The 17,845-nt window shown below is 38.0% G+C and overlaps 1 protein-coding gene across 6 annotated transcripts in view; it reads left to right on the forward strand.

Moving 5' to 3' along the window:
- IMPG1 (interphotoreceptor matrix proteoglycan 1) overlaps positions 1-17,845 on the forward strand; it is a 72,132-nt gene that overhangs the window by 20,599 nt on the left and 33,688 nt on the right. For all 6 annotated transcript variants that reach the window (XM_019288003.3, XM_010405180.4, XM_019288002.3 and 3 more), the window contains exons 6-12: positions 409-485; positions 1,535-1,681; positions 2,957-3,015; positions 4,757-4,777; positions 6,193-6,446; positions 7,911-7,987; positions 8,824-9,325. In XM_019288003.3, coding sequence (XP_019143548.1) covers positions 409-485; positions 1,535-1,681; positions 2,957-3,015; positions 4,757-4,777; positions 6,193-6,446; positions 7,911-7,987; positions 8,824-9,325 — 1,137 coding nt within the window. The remainder of the gene's footprint in view (positions 1-408; positions 486-1,534; positions 1,682-2,956; positions 3,016-4,756; positions 4,778-6,192; positions 6,447-7,910; positions 7,988-8,823; positions 9,326-17,845) is intronic.

Consider the following 17,845-nt stretch of genomic DNA (forward strand, 5'->3'; position numbering starts at 1 on the left):
TTTAAATTGACCCTAAAGAAAAGGGGCTGTCAGAGAGACAAAGATCTCAACTGGCAAAATTAAGCTTAGACACTTGGTGATATGTGATGTGGTATGACAGGAAATGATCAAATATTATTAACTCACACAATTTCATTGATGCATAGTCAGTGCCATTTTTGCCTTCAGTCACACACATGCCACACCACTAATGTTTGGCCTGGAAGAAAGGCGGTCTATTGTATAAAACACAGCAGATTTACCCACACCCTGAGTCATGGCCACCTTGCACTGGCACAGGCTTGTGCTCAAACACACCCTCCGGAAGGAAAGCTGCTCCAGTGAGCTGACACCTGACCAACACACCAAGGGGAGGCCTTTTGATATGCAAACCTTTCTTTCCTGACTTTTCTTTCCATCCCCCCACAGGTTCTCCTCGCACACCCCTCTCACCTAATGGCACATTGCTTAATGAAATTTTCAATGACACGAAGACTCCTGTGAAGGTGAGGGCAGTCTGTGTTCCTACCCACTTTTTCACTCACCTTTTCCTTTTGAGCTCAGCTAGCAGGAGAGAGGGAGAAACCTTATAAACAGTGCATACAAAGCACGAGTGCTCCCCTCTGTTTCAGCTGGCAGGACTAAAGGGGTTTATAAGCATCTGTTGTATACTGGAGTAGGGCATGATGCTTCTTGAGCATGTAGTAGAAAGTACAAAAGCATGGCAACCAGCTTTTAGGTAGTTTTCATTCTTTTAAGGAGGGGCCTGTTGCCCACTTTGCACCTTTTTGTAACGTTGTTCTTCATTAAATAATGCCAAAAAAAGCATACCTGCTGGGCTTTCCACAACACAGGAGATAGGACTGGGCCTTCCTTGCCTTTTTCTAACCAACCAGCTGTCAGAAGGCTCCCCAGTGCTATCTGCTCAGTGCAGCCATGCAGTAGAGCATTGGAGACTGCCCCTCTACACATTAACAGCACCCGCTGTGAAAGATACCTCTGAGAGAGGGGTGGGGTGCTGGGAGGGGCTGTTGTTTTCCCTGTTCTGGCTGCTATGGTCTCAGCAGAGATGTGTGGCCTCACAGTGGAAGGAAAAGCTACAAATACTGTAGGGAAACAGAAAACAAAAAAAGGAAAACTTTTAATAGCAGTAACGTCAACTCCATAAGGAAGATGTATCATGGGTAGGGATAATTCTATTCTGTTATGAGAAAAAAACAAATGCAAACCTCTGAACATGAAAGAGCTAAGTGACTTTATGACAATGGAACTAAGACTTAGTCTCTGTGCAAGGCTTGATTCTCTTCATTTTCATTTATGCACATCAAAGGCAACTCTCAAGTTACAGTAATAGAAACTTGTTTGCAAAGAAAGAGGAATTAAGCCAACAGATATGTCTTGGAACTTTCACCTTTTGTGGAATATAGTTCAGAAAGTTATTTTGGGGATGGGCTTAAAAGGGAAAATTTCTACCTATTAAATACTGAATTGTGGAGGGGGAAAAAATCACTTAGTTTTATTTCTTCACTCTTTGTCCTTGCCATTTCTTTTCCAGGAGCTGGGAACAAATGCGGTCCCTGAACTGCCTGTGGAGCAAATGGTGGAATTCAGTGTCACTCTCACTGATCAGGAGTACACAGCTGAACTCAGTGATCCCAATTCCCCAGAGTACCAACAACTAGCTGCCAAATTTCAGCTACAGGTAGGGAGGCTTAGTGAATGCAAAAATGTTGACTTTGTACCTTGACTGAGATTCATACTATGAAATTACCTTCACCACGAAATAGAATCTACTGCCCTCCCTTTAAACAGGTCATTCCTGTTTTCTCAGACCTTCACCTTTCCTCCACGTGTAGTATCAGTTTTCCCCTCATTTAAGCCATCTATTCAGCCACCAAGCTAACAAGCCAACATCTTTGACAGCAGTAGAAGCCTCAGATAACTGATGAACAGAATAACTTTAAGAATATTGTTCAGACTTAATCAGGAATTCATGGACAGCACTTTGTCATAATTTAATTTCTACAATAAACCTAATGAAAAATGTAATATAAATGTTAAAAATAATTAGCTACTGTTGTCTGAACTATTCTTCAAAGGACTTACATTCATTATGCATTACCATAGTTTACGTAAGAATTGGAACATCTGTGGTGTTTTCATATAATTAATAATATTAACTAAATGTTCAGCTATCAGTTTAACTGATAGCAGTTAATGCCTTGGGGTTCCCAAAAGGTTTTCTTAGCAAAGTTAACTAAAGCCTCTCATCAGTTTCATGAGCATTCTTTAGTGGAAGCTATTTCACTTTCCTGGTCCAGTTCCAGATATGTGTCGAAAAATGGTGAAGGATGCATTGACAGAGATGACAAAAAATGGTTTCTCTGAAGATTTTCAGTATTACCCTCAAACAGAAGTGCCTGCAGACATGGTTTACTGCACACATAATGCCTCTTCTATTCAAAACCATGTAATTGTACTATTGTTAACATTAGAATTAAAAATGTGTTGTTATTCTGTTTGTACAAGACAGTTAAAACTGTTTAATTCCTAAATGATTTGTCAAATAATCTAAACCCATCTGCAGTTGCTTAATATTTCTAAATAATTAACAATTTACAGGTGACTTGAATCACAAAATTATTCATGAACCTAGACTGCTGAAAATGAGAAAAATATTTGATTCATGTTGTTTTACTTGCTCTGTTATGAAATAGATTATCATTTGTTTGCATTATTAATTACTAAGAAAAGCAATATTTTGTGCTTCATTTTGCCTGTTAACAGGTAATACAACAGGTATATGCAAAGCAAATATTGTGTTTAAGCTGAGCAATTATGATACCCAAAAGAGGGCAGTTGAGACTGTTTCCCTAAAGCTCTTTCTGAAATATGAAAAATATTGTCTAGGTAGTCAACTTGTGATTGGTTTTAGTCATAGATCTTATGCTGAATTATTTTTTTAATGGTTTTCTAGATGAAAAAAATATTTGAGAAACTTCCAGGATTCAAAGAAATCCGTGTGTTAGGATTCAAGTAAGTAAGAAAATGGGGTTGTCTTCTTTGTTGGCTCCTAGGGTTCTCTTCTTCCCTCTTGTCCTCAAAAATGAAGAGACCTGTAGAAGAGTGGGGTGTGTATTGCTGTAAACAGAAAACAATTTTATGGGAATATCATAGAGACAATATGAAAAGTGCAAACACATCCCAAGCGAGACTATGAGGTTTTGAATTACTTAGTAAAGTAGCTTTGATTCCCTGAAGCTTGAAGGATTCAATAAATTCTTTGAATTGTTTGTTAACAACCCTGTATTAAGGACTTTTTAAAATGACAAGATAAAGAGAGTTAGTAGCATGATTATTTAGGTGACAACTTTTTTGTGTGTGGACCCCGTGCCCTTCATAAGTCACAGTGAAGGTGCCTTGGCAAGAGAGGGTTGCACGAGGACACATGTTCACACATATAAAACTTTTTCAGTAGTTGTTTCTCAGGTCTTTTAAAAAATTTTAAAAGTTTCACTTTTTCAGTGAATTTGTGTTCTGTCTTGCCATTTGTTTCGTTTTATCTTCCTCATGTGTTTACTATTAATACAAGCTCTTGTGTGCTTTTTCAATGGAGAATCTGTAGGGGAGGGGTAGCACATTGCATAAAGAATCAAATGAAAAACAAATAAGTAATAGTAAGAAACTATGCCAAAAGGAATAAAGAGCAGGGGAAAAGACAAATTTATGTGGTCTTACGGCACAGCATCAGGAACATTCAGTACTTCTAGCAATGCTTAATACATGTTGAAGAGCACTCATATTGCAATGTAATTTTAGACAAGAACATTCTTCTTCCTAGCCTTTCTCTCTGCAGAAATTTCTGGGGAAAAGAAGAGAGAAGAGCAAAATAGTCTGAAAATAAGTTGCTTATATATTTGTATTGAAATTAATAAAACAAAAAAGCTGTTTACTGCAGTACAAGCACAGAAAATCTGTAGTAGCATCTCATAGTTACTACTTGCAATAACTAACCTCTTTTAGTTGTGACTCCAGGAGGTCTGGGAGCCATTTCGGTTTCATATCTTGGGCTTAGCTGATATGAAAGAACATTCATCAGTGTGGAAGAATTGGATTGATTCCCCTTATCCAGTAATTTAGTCAGCTCTGGGAGTTACAGATCAGCAAAGATGGGTGTTGCTGTCCGTTCTCCCTTAGCCACAGTACTACATATATTAGCAGCATTTCCCACAAGGCGGTGAAGAAGGAACACATCACAGGTATTCTGGAGGCCTCACCAGGGAAAATAACAGGGCATTATATACAGAAGGTCAACATAGGCATGTCTTCCAGAGGTATTTAATGGTTCAGGTTACCCCTGTGACTACAGTCTGAGTAGGCATCAAGTCTGTAACCATGATCATAGAAAGTACTGCCACAAATGTCCACTGCCACCATACAGATATAGATTAGCAATGACAAGGGCTCAAATTACACCACTGGATGAGGGAAATAGGCAAGCTGATATTTCAAACTGCCATGGTAAAATAAAATTCCTCTTTCCCCGCACAAACCATGGTGATTTCCATTGTTTGGAAGGGACAAAGTGAACTGATGGAGAGTAGACTGTCATTTTTACACAGAGATAAAAGTTACAGACAACACATAGAAGATAAGATCAATTGTCAAAAGACGGTTGTGATGTGTGTGACCAAACAATTTACCAGTATACATGAATCTTTGTTTTTCTTTCTTTTGCAATCCTTTCTCACACTCTTTCTTCTGGGATGAAATGAAGACAGAAGAAGGAGAAAGATGGGTAATCTTTCTGTAATTCATAATTAATAGTTTCATAGACTGATGATAATTATTATTATTAATAATTTTATGATGTACATAGATAAATCAGTAAATGTCTTTTATCTTGATGTGACAAAGTAAATTGATTGTGTTCTGACTGAGTACAAAATCTGTGCTATAAAGTGTCAGGGACGGGTTTTACTTTAATATGAATGGTTCATGTAATCAAATTTTGTCAGGATGTCTCTGAAGGAAACAAAATGTTTGACCTAAGAAAATTCACATCTATATGACTAAAGATTTATATCAGCCATATACTGGAAGTGAAAAATAAGTAGGGAAACTTTATATTCAAATTTTCACTTTTGATCTGATGTTTCCTAGCTCTAATCCCATGTACACGGTATTTCCAATAAGTATGTAGAATTTGATTTGTTGTCTCCATTATCAAGCCAGATAGAATAGCAAAGAGACCAGTTACCAGCTTGATAAAATGAAGGGAGCTTTTCACTGGTAATACAAACAGCTACAGAGTCAATTGCTGCTGCTGCTTGACAGTGCTACTGGGGAATAATTTGTCTAGCAGTTTCCCAGAATTTCTCTTTTGCTCATGCTTTAAAAGGAAGAACTGTCTCATGTGTTTCCTAAATTCTTGCAATGTCATATAAATGCAAATGCTTCATAGCACATACTAGATAAAGTGAAATTCTTATCCCTACAGTTTTTCGACACTGTAAAAAAAGCAATATAGTGGAGTAGAAATGTTTACAATGTACTCATTATTTTTCATTTAATTAGGTGAATTTAACATGTATGAAAATGATGTATTAAAAATGGTGAACATTTGAGACTTCTGTTGAACATGAACATCTAGTGAGAAGCCATACATACCCATTTGGACTTGGAAAAGCTAAGTCCCATTGGGAAAAAGTGATTTGCTTGCCACATTAGGTTGCTGTACTTTAAAAAACAGCCAAAAGCTGTCTCAGTTGTGATAAGATTTTTGCTTATCTGCAGTTTTATGAACTGCCTAATCCCTTTTCAAAAGTTCCTGAATAATTAATGTGTGATTATGGCTTCTAATAACCTCAGCACGCATTTATAGCTGTTTGAATCAGTAGTCAATGACTTCAGACTACATTATGGTTCTACAGATTTCTGAGTAGTCAGATTAAATCAGATTATATTAGAAGATTTTTTAAAATTTTCTTCAATATGGGAATTTTTATCAAAAGTTATGCATAGACAAAAAAGGGGTTAGGTGAAGAAAAACTAATTTGAAGGTGACAGTCTCATTAGAAAGAAGTAAATTGGCATTACTCTTACAGAAGATAGTATGTTATGGTTGCATATTTGTTTGTTTGTGTGCAAAATCAGTTCTCAGGCAGCGACTGATTTTGCTGCTCTGGGCATTTTCACCTTTTCCCCTTGCAGATCAAGCAGCACAATAGCACGATACGTGGTGAACTTTGAGAGAGATGGCTCAGAAACCAAAGGCACAGCAGATGACATCTCGACTATTGGATCTAATAAGGTTGAAAGCGAAAAAATTCCCATTTCTCCAGTTGAAGAGGGGGAAATATCAGCAGCTAAACTCACAGTAACAGACCTTCAGCAGCTGGTTGCCACTGCACTCCATGAAGACCAGTCCCTGCCAGTGGACCTTGGAACACTTCAGTTTACTGATGGTCAGTAAAGCAGGTGGCAGGTGTCGGCACAAGCCTGAATCTTGCCTTTCCAAACTGATGCAATTTCAGTAAGGTGTCCTTTGCTTCTCTAGCAGATTTTTTTCCACCTGATACAGTCCATTCCCTTGGCATTGTATAGGATCCAAAGGATGTAGAGAAATAAGTTAAATCTTATAGAAAAATGTGTCTTTATAATTATACAGCATAACTTGCAACCATATTAGAGGATTTTTTCTTGGTTTGGTTTTTTTTAGAAAATCTGGGTATTTTTCACACTAAGATAATTAAGAGGAGAAAAATAAAAGAAATACTATGAATATTCACTGTATCATTTTATCTTCCCAGTATGGACAGCCTCCTTTCTTTAACAAGAAAAAAAGTGAGGTCTGCCTCTAGCTTAAATTAGCTTTCTGAAAGCTCTATCTTGGTTGTAAGCAAGCCATCTAACCTCTCAGCAACATCAGAGAGACCAACACTTTAAACAGCATTTGATCCCAAGATAAAATCAGTAAAGATGTGTTTCACTCACACTCTGAAACACAGAGGGAGTGCAGATAACAAGCTGGGTGTGAAAACCTCCAGCAGAAGTTGAAGGTCTGCTCCCTGTTCAGTAATCCAGCTAATAAATATCCCTTTCTACTCCATCAATGATTTTTGCAAAGCTAGCAAACTAGTTTTGGAGACATGGGTTAAAAAGAGGGAAAATAATTTAAAATATTTTTTCATATGCATATTTACTGAAACAGCCTTAAAACACATACCAAATTTTAGCTACAGTGTCTCCTTTGCAAACAGCAGCACTTTCTTGCCAAAAAAATGTATTCGGTTGAACTAATCCTTTCTGTAAGAATAAAGTGTCATATTTTAATGTAGATTAAAATTCTCAATAAAAAAAATTACATAGAACACTTAAATAATAAATATTTTAATCAACTGTCTCCCAGCAGTTAATTTTAATAACCAATTTATAAAAACAGTTTGCATACAAGTACTTTAAAGATCTCCTCTGAGGGGTGAAAGGAGCAACTGAGCACTAAAGCCAAAACACTGACGTTAACAATGGTGTGGACTCAGGGTAAAGCTGGAATGACTTTAGGCTTAATGAACACAATATAATGAGTCATCATAGCCCATGTAGATTTAACTGAGGGGTTCACACTTCAGATGATTTTAAGCATTCCTCCATGGTTCAGCTCTCTGCAGACCTATCCCATTTATGCTAAATAAAGCATAAGAAGAATACTGCCTATAAAATTTGGTTTGCTTCATAATTGTCTGTTTGAATGGGAATTGATGCCTTTTGTCTTAACATGGATTTTTAAAAGCAGTTTTTTGATGGAGAACATTTTAGTACTTTTTTTTTTTTTTTTGAGTTTATGTGTTTTGATCAGTTGTCAATGTGCTGGTGGTGAAGTATTCTGCTCTCTGTCTCTCTCTCTCTAATGTTTTTGATTTTTTTTGCAGAAACTATTATACCACCTAGTGATATTGATAATGATATCCAAGGAGTGGTCACTGTTCCTCTGGCAGGCCCTGATTTGGTAAGTTAATAATGTTTTTCATGTTTATTTATTTCTCCAAGGGAAATGAAATTATACAGTGTTAAGAGGTACATAAACATACAAAAAGTTTCTTATGCTAAAATAACATATCTGCCTTTTGTACATACTGTGAGGATGAATGTTGTATTGTTATATTGCAACAGAGGTACTGTTTAGAGCATTTACAGGTGACTATTACTGCTTGATTACCTTTTCCAGATTCAATTGCAAAGTGAACAGTGTCTCATCAGTTCAGTAGCATGTCTTAATGACACAGAGAAAGCAGTTTACAGGGCTAGTTAAGGCCATCTTTCTTTGACCATTTTTTAAATTACAGGCAATGTGATTAGGATCACATGCACATGCCAAATATTTTACACATCCTATGACTTCACAGCAGACTTCCAGTATCTGAAGGGGGCCTACAGGGAAGCTGGAGAGGGACTCTTCTTAAGGAGCAGTAGTGATAGGACAAGGATAATGGGTTCAAAGTGAAAGATGGGAAATTTAAGTTCAATATACAGAAGAAAGTCTTTACTGTGAGGGTGGTGAGACACTGGTACAGGGTGCCTGGGGAGGTTAAGGATGCCCCAACCCTGGCAGTGTTCCAGGCCAGGTTGGATGTGACATTGAGCAACCTGGTCTAGTGGAAGGTGTCACTTACCATGGCAGGCGGGATTGGGACTAGATAAGCTCTAAGATCCTTTCCAACCCAACCCATAATACGATTCCACGTTGACTTAGCTATTTGCTAGCTCATGTAGCTAAAGATTATTGCCTTTTTAGCAATGAAACTCAAACATATTACTGAAAGTGCTCTTTTAAAACTTTTTCAGGAGGAGCTCCCACTAGGTTATCCCAGTCCAGCAACAGTGGATCAAAGAGGAGATGTATTTGGTGATAAATCTACAACTGAAAGCCCTGCTCTAAGTGAAGAGATCAGCATCCCTGAAGAATTTAATAATTTTATTACATCTGAACCTGATTTTCCTACCAAACCCTCCAGAGAACCATTTCAGGATAGATATCCGCACACCCAAATTATTGCTACCGACCACCCAAGTTTCACAGTGCCTTTCAGTGCTCTGGGTAGCACCAGCACTCCTCCAAAATCAGAGGATTCCTATTTGCCTCCCCCAGCAGATGACTCTGCTGGCAAAGACTTCCTCACCGATGGCTATGAGTCTCCGGTGGAGCTGGCTACCACAGGAAGCTTTACCACACCCGACCTCCTGCACGCCAGAGAGGCAGACAGTGAAGCTGAAGAGAAGCAAGAACTGACTGATTTAGCAGAACCTCCTTTCAAGGATGTCGACCAAGACAGTCCATCAGGACAAGGTAAGACACGGGATTTCTCTGTGAGAGAGAGTAGGAGAGGTGCAGCTGTTGTGACACATACAGTCACGTGTCAGAGCACTAAGCGTTCCTTCCCATTGTGACAGAAAATTTTCTTTCACAACCAAAGGTGAAAAATGTACATTTCTGATGACTTCTTCAGCAAAATCCTAATGCACCTTAGCTCAAGGCTGTCAAACCCAACAACAAATGCCTAAGGATACGGAGCACTTAGTGCAGAGTACTATGGTAAAATTTCAAAAAGGCAGAGCAAAAAGACATCTCAGGAAGAACAAAAAAACAGAAGTTCTAGATTAACATTAAAAAAATTGGTACTTAAAACATGGAAAGTATATTACTTTGGGCTCTACAGACATCTGTGGATGATAGCAGTGAGAGTAACATTATATAATTTCTTCCAAGCAGAGTACCGTGGCTCAGAAAAGCTTACATATCTAAAGGTCTGATTAATGTGAAAAGCTTTAAAAAATTGCTGTTTTCTGTGTTTGTTTGTTCCATTTTATCCATGCAATAGGCATAGAGGCAGCTATCTATATGAGGAAAAATACATAATGAAACAAAAAAGGATATATATATATACATATGTGGAGAAAACTCTGGTTAATGCAGAATTTCAAATGAAAAACACATGATAGACATGTTTCCCACAGCTTACCCTGCAGACTAAAGAAAGTTCAGACAAAGATACTAGGGCCAGCTTTCGGGCACAGGCAAATTAGGCTTTCCCCCAGAACAGCAAAATATCTGTAAGGCTACTGCTTCCATCACCTCCACCAGCTGCTAGAAAGCCATACGAGCCACTGTGTGCAGGTAACAGAATTGTGTGGGACAAGAGCGTCCCCTGGCAAAGCAGCAAGAGCCACGATTTGGAGGAGTTGCCCCCCATCTGTCCCAGCTCTTGTCTGTTCCCTCTCCAATCCTGCTTCCTGGCCTGGCCTTACCACCTCAGTGTTAGGTCAGTAAACTTAAATTTTATTTACTCTTCAAAGCCTGTGCTTCCTGTGCAAGATGCAAGAGGTCACTACAGGGACATGGGACGAATTAGTTCTTGGATGAATATTTGTATGTGCTATGTCTCAGATTTTTGACTGGCTCTCTCAATAGAAAAGCAGAGGGCGCGTAAGCACATCATGGGAGTCAGCAGGATTCTTTGATGTCCCCACGTGGTCTCTAAGCAATGCTAAAACAATCTACAGAGAAAAACAAAAAAAAAGGCAAATTCAGGGCAAAATTCCAACAGTATGTATTAGCTTGCAAAACGACCCTCGGTGTTTCTGGATGTCCAAGAATATCATGCTCAAAGCTTGCAAGTTTGCTCCCTGCTGCAGGAAAGTTCCCTGTTCCCTTAGGAGGCTCTGCTCTGTCCCAGTTCAACCAGCTCCCTCCTTGCTCAGGCTTTGGCCTTTCATGTCCCTCCTGTATTCCAGAAGTCTCTTGAAGTGAGAACAGTGAACCCTCCTCCCCCTTTCTACATGTTTTTCCTTATCCAGCATGTCCAAAATCAGCAGGAAGGGGCCTTCATCCCTGCTGCCTGGCCACATCCTGTAAGGCAAACAGGCAGTGTTTGCATAGCTGATTGGGAACACTCCCTGCACAGTGATAGCATCCTTCACAATGGGCCTGCACAGCACGAGTGTGGGAGTGGGGAATGCCCATGCATCGTACAGCCTATAGGATTGTTTGGCTGGATCCAGCAAATAACTACATCAGCATTTTAGACAGTAAAGGATGTAAAAGGTGACACGTAAGAACATACAACCATCAGCTCCGGACTGGAAAGAACACATATTTCATGTTGTTGCATGGTAATAAATTATGCTTATAATGAACATAAACTTCCCATTCTATAATCTTGCCTTTATACACAGAGTTCTGAAATGAGAGAAAAGCAAATACTTTATGATTAGCAGAGTGACTTAAAGTTTAGAAAAATCACTTCTTATGAGAATCAGTTGTCAAATGCTCCTGAAAATAATGTTCATGATGAAAAGTTTTACATGCAACTATTTTCAAATGCATGCTGAGAAGTCTCGTAGTGTTACTGATAAAAGCACAGCATACCTTCAAATAACATTCATTATGACTGTGGAAAAGTGTTACATTTGCAGGGCAAAGAAAGTAATGCATTTTTCATTCTATTCACTCATTGCACTAGGGACTTCATGTCATAAAAACTGCATAAAGTCACATATCCATTTCCCAATTTGTTAAATATCTGTTGCCTATCAGCTCCAAATGACTGACAAGGAGAAGCAGAGGGTCTTTGACCTATACTGACCCCTCAAGAAATTATTTGCTGCATATTTAGGTTAGAACCTGTCAAGCTGCAAAGCAGACCAAACTCTAAAGCTGTAAAAAAAGCCTCCCAGAAAATAAGTCATCCTGTCTTGTTTCTCCTTGTTGAACACAAGTTATGTCTAAAATAAGCACCAAAGTATAAGAATTCCATCATTATTTCTGCAGCTGAGTAGCAGGAGGAAAAATAATTGTTCCCTGTCTAAAAAGTAGGGATGCTGTGTTAGAAATGACTCAAAGCTGTAACTATTATATTTTCTTAAAAGCTTATAGTACACAAAGCACACTGCATGCTTAACAGTCACGAGAGCTCTTGAACACCTATTTATTTAGTTTTTAAAAAGTATACTCTTTAAAACTTTTTCCCTTTTTAAAGCATTTTCCAATTCTGGCAGTCCTGAGTGTACAGTATTTCCTGTAGTTTTTTATTTCCTTATATATTGTGTATTTCATAGGAAGTGATAGAATTTCATCTGGAAATTCAGGTTTTATTAAAGTCAGCAGTGTTAGTACCGTTAATTTTAATATGGCAAGCAGAACCTTCCTGGTACAGAATATTTCACACTTTGTTCGTGGCTGCATTTCATAGATGCTTTTCTTAGCAATATTTCTTTTAAAAGGTCTTTAAACTGCTACTGGTGTGAAATGGCAGGAACTACTCAGACAGTGCTGTATAAGGTTGGGCAGGGGATTAGGGTCTAAACAGTTGTCTGAAATTCTACTGTACTAGTTTTCAGCCATTTCCCTACCCTACTGTCCAGAAGATGGAGCACATTTTCTTAATCATATGTTTAGAAATTTAAATTCACTCTTCTTTACCACAAAAGGAAAAACTGGCCACCAAAAATAGCATAGTCTGAGGTTCTTTTAGGTATTAGCTCTGTTTCAGAGATGGACTTTATTGCATTGGTTGTCACACGTGTGCGCTGCGGGCTGGACATCACTACAGACTCCTGAATATTGAACATCTACATCCTACACCAACTGCCTTAATTGTGCCTACCTGAGGTCACAGAGAAAGTAATAAAAAAATTTCTTTCACAGCTCCCAAAAAGATAATCAGACTCAGCCTCACACACAAAGTTCTGCATACAAACCTAGAGAAAGAAGAGAAAAAAAACAGGTGAGGGATGAAGAGTCCAGAATGGGATTTTTCAGGTGTGAGCAGCCAGTGGGAGGGATGAGCCAGGAGCAGGTGTGAGGCCTCTTTCAGACAGCCCTGTGATAGTACAATTCTGCGCAGTGAAGTTGTCCGTGGGCAGCAGAGAGCAGGGCAGTGAGGATTGGAGTGCTGCTCTGGCCACATGGTGATGGCAGCTACTCCACCCCCTGTCCAGAACCAGCAGGAAGATGCCAAGCGGTCCTTAAAGTAAGCCTACCGTTCTGAGATTTTACTATAGAATTAGGAGAAAAAGTGTGGCACAAATTTCCAGAGCTCTTACTGAAGAGTTCTGAAATGCCTGCACCAGATGTCACCATTCAATATCTGACTTCTCACAAAGGTTTTTTCTTTGCTGCAGCACCTTTAAAATCTTGCCTATTTCTACTTTTCATTTACAACCAGTGTAAAAAAAAACCTTTTTTACCCCTACTGTCTGAGATGATACCTGATGACTTTTCTCTAGCATTCCTCTTTCTTCTTCATATTTTTCCCCTTCTGGAGTTTAAAGTCATTAATATTTCTTCTGTATGGTTAAAATTACTCTCTTTGCAGTCTTCCCATGACTGCCTAAAACAGTATGACAGTTCAAAAGGGAAGCAATTTATGTAATGTATTAGACATCTTGTTATTTCAAAAACCAAGAAAATTTCAGCAGTAAAACAAATAATAATATTTGGCTTCCTAAACAGTAAGAAGAAATTTAATTTGAATTTGTTTTAATTGTAGCTACAAACAAATTGTACAATCCAGGTAAAAGTTTATCCCAAAATCCTGGCCATCATGGAGGAGGCATTATTTCTGGAGCAGTTATTGCAGAACAAAATAAAGCTAGCAGTAAAATCCGTCAGCTAGTCCATTGTACTGCATCTCAGTATGACCAGCCTGGGTCATCCTCAGGCTCTCAAGGAAGACTGAAGGGCAAAGACTCTGCAGGGTTTATTGCAGGGATTTTTTCCTATGAGAAAAAACATTGATAAGGAGTACATGATGATCACATCTCTGTATGTGTAACTGATAAAAGCCTCATTAATTATTGCCATAATTACTCTCATGTTCACACAAACCTGCCATGAGTTGTCCCCTTTAATATTATCCTGCTATTCAACAGTTAATTAGGTGTCACACTCTTCACTCAGTCTTATTTCCGAGTAATCTCTCCAGAAAAAACCTCAGTTTTCTGCATGTTTGGGGATTCTTTCCGCCTCTGGTTCATCCTCAGCTGCCCAAGCACTGTCTTTGCTTAGCACAATTTTCTATTTGGCATAACCAGCATTGTCACAGAAAAGAAAATCCCGTTGTTTCTTGCAAGAACCTCTCTGGATGTTCCCAGGATTGGAATTCACCCATTCTTTGTGCCAGGAATGCTCACCATTTTTTTCACATCGATGGATATAGAGGGTAAGAACTCTTCTGTTCCCTTGCATATTTTTATGTTTTCCTTATGTTTTCTTTGATGTTAAACTGATAGGATTTTCTCAACAGTTTTCCCCATCAGCTTCTCTCTGCACCCTTCCACCTGTCTCCTGCTGCTTCAGATGTGCAAAGAACGGTTTTTGTGAAGGTTGTCTGATGTTTGGAGGAATGAACAGGTAGGGCTAGCTATGCCATTTTTTCAAGCACTATACACAATATTCAGTACTCTGAAAGTTGTCTATGAATTGAAGATGAGGCTGAATAGAAGAGTTTCAGCAGGCCCATATTAGGATATGTTGGATTGAAGGAAAAGTTTTGATCAGTTAGAACTGCCTGCTCAGACTGTTCCTGAAGAATCCTAAACATATTAGAATAAGTTGTTAGCATCTGGTCAGAATTTAATGAGAGCATTCTGCCCAGCTATCTCCATGCTGGGAACAGCAGGAGCAATCGAAATAGAATAAAATCTACATCATGTCTCCAAAATATACTTAAAAATGCTGAAATTAAATGACTAATCCAAGCAAAAAATTTGAGAGAAAGTGAGCACTATCTATTTTTCCAATTTAACACATGACTTGTTTAAATTATTAAGCTATCCAACCATTTCTGTTTTACTTTAAGGTTAAGCTTTAGTTCCCTCAAATATTATTTCTTATTCATGACCCCCCCAAATACACAATACAAACTCACCAAAACAAGTGATAATTTTCTTTAAACTCAACTGGTAATTCCAATGACTCAGTGAAATATCTGTGCGAAGTACTGAAAACAACTTATATTGCTGCTAACAAAATTTGCTTATCCAGATGCAAATCTCCTGAGCCACTTGTATAATGAAAAAATGTAACACCTCGTTCTGCACCTATGAAAATAGCAGGAAGGCAGACCTCAGTGCTGCACCACTTGTTCAGTCACACTTTGTAGTCAAGCCTACAACGCACCCATAATTCTTCTTCTTTGTATAGTGCATGAAGGAGGTCTCCCTCCGGGAGGGATATATATATTTGTTGCTGCATGTGGTCTGATTCCACTTTGTTCCAGAAAATTAATTTTCTTTAGAACTAAAGGGCTAAAAACTTATTTGAGGCAGTTTACAGTCTTTAGATATGACTGCAATAATTCTAATCGTCTAATAAAAAAGGAATATAAAAGGCAGAAATAAGTTCAGCCAGTAGAAGAGCCAGTATCACAAATAATTTTAATATATTAATGTCCTGAATAAAATTAATTTAAAACCCCTGACCTTTGCAGTAATATAATCAGAAAGACATTTTAAAACAAATAATACAGACTTCAGTGCTGGGAGTGTAAGGCTAACCTTTGCCGTGTCATAAATGAAAGAAACTAATGAAGTTTACATGTCATGTAGTCCATTTGGAACAAATATTAGGCAAAGTGGCACCCCTGAGACTAACATGCCCCAAATAATGCATTCCTCCACTTACTAAAAATCCTTGGTCTTGCTAGAAATGCTGGCTTTGAGAAATAATGTGTTATGAGAAAACTGTACTAAAAACTTTGACTTTCTAAATTGTTGCTCTCCTCTCTTTGGAGAATTCAATATCTCTCCAACTTAGGAGAGTCCATTTGACCTCAGCCTGGAAATTAATTTAGTCTGTTCCTTGACAGGGAAAAACTCATGCCCCCAGCATGAGTTATAGACAAGTTGTAACTTGGGTGCTCTGAATCATCTCTGCTCCAACATCTGCTCCATATCTCAATGGAATTTTGTATCTCTGTCTACAGAGAGGGCTTGGCCTTCCAACTTTGATCTTCTCAGTCATCTTGAGATGCCTTACAAAGGTAGCACTGATGCTGATATCAATTTAAGCTGCTTGTTAGTCAGTTTGAAAAATGCTATAGTGTTTAAACTAACAAACAAAAATGTATAAAAATCTTAAAATGGAGACATATTTTCAATAATGTTAGTACTAAATTTAATGAGATTCATGTTTATGAATATTTAGAACCTAAGCTCTTGTCAGGGGTGTCATATACTTTTTCTTTTAATTGCAATATGCAAGTAATTTCTGAGTTCTGGTTGAAGATAACATGCAATTTTTTTCCAGTAAGTCCTCTACATTTCTTTCTCAATTAAACTTTCTGTAAGTTCTGTAGAGGAAAGGACTAAAAATTTCAAGCAATGATATCCAGGTGTAGATCAAAAGGAGACAGAAGTTTCACTTTCATTCTGTAGAATGGTAAGATCATTACATGCATCAGTAAGAACATGATTAAACCAAGCCTGGATGCAAAAGATTTAATTTCTTCTCCATTTTACTGCATTTACATGTTTAGGCTTCTCTTTCATTTTTCCCCATTTGGTAGACTTATTAAAATTTAATTATTGTAGCATACAATATTTGTAGAATAGTGGTTCCAATAACAGTTTTACGGTCAGAATTTTATACAGGGTCAAACATTCCTTTAATAACCATCTTTATTGCCATGCAGTTTGGAATAATGGGCTTTCAAGCAGAGTTGGAGCAGGGAATTGTTGGCACAGGAAAGCCTGCTGGGGGTTGACTGAGAAAACAAAAAGTATTACTCATGAAAGAAATCTTCATGGCTGAGGATTTTGGTTCCTAAGGTCTATCTTTCAATAGCAATTACTGTAGTTTTAATTTATCTTTCTAGAGATTGGAAGGAACGGAGTTGGAAAAATACTTTAATACATTTCAGTCCTTTCTCCTAAATGTATATGTAGCCTAGATCTGTGGCTGAAGCCCTGGTTAAACTTGTCTTAAATAATTAAGATAAGCCAAATGTTCTATTCTCATCCCTATTCTATACCATCTGTATCTATATCTATATCTATACCTATCTATCCCTATATCTTATTCACCATTTCAGAAAAAGGCACTGACACTTCAAAGTGAAACAGTAAAAATCAAAATTGTGATGAATAAATCTCGAAGAACTTCACAATAGGCCTCCATGATACTACAAAGCTTGAATAAAAAAAAAAAAAAGTAGTATGGCTTGAGGAGAATGGAAGCCTGAAAGCATCAAGACAGATGATTTCAATGGTGATACGTAGCAGGGTAGAAGAGGAGAATAGAGTCAGCATCAGCTGCATTTACAAAAATAATGATTCTTTTCCCCTGCTGGTTAAAAAGAGGTTTTGCCCTCTTATTAACAATTCCTTTAAAAACTATTGCAAGAAGGTTAGTGTTAGTAATACTTAGTAGTTATTTCATGGGGAGTGAAGAGGGTATTTTATGGACAGTTAACTACTTATTTTTTTCCTGTTTTTAGTTTCCCAATATATGTAAGTTCTATGAACAGTTAGAGTAACAAAGTTTCATCATTGTATTGTCACTGCTACTCAACAACACTTGGAAAAGTTAAATGAAACTCATGTACCTTAATCCAAAATTTTATGTGAAAACAATCTGAAATATTCATTTAACTGTCATTTTTTGAAAAACTGGCTTATGCCATAAGGCTTCTGCACCCCAGTGTTACAGGAAGGTCCCTTGAGGGATTTCAGCACAAACCTGCAGCTAACGGCTGTATGGATCCATTTTACTGCACTGTGGGTTTGCCATTCAGCATCCTGCCGGCTCCCTGACAAGAGCACTCTGGCTGTTCTGGGCTGCTCCAGTCCACAATCCAGGCATTATGGG

Source organism: Corvus cornix, chromosome 3 (assembly GCF_000738735.6).
Source record: "Corvus cornix cornix isolate S_Up_H32 chromosome 3, ASM73873v5, whole genome shotgun sequence".
NCBI classification, from domain to species: Eukaryota; Metazoa; Chordata; class Aves; order Passeriformes; family Corvidae; genus Corvus; species Corvus cornix.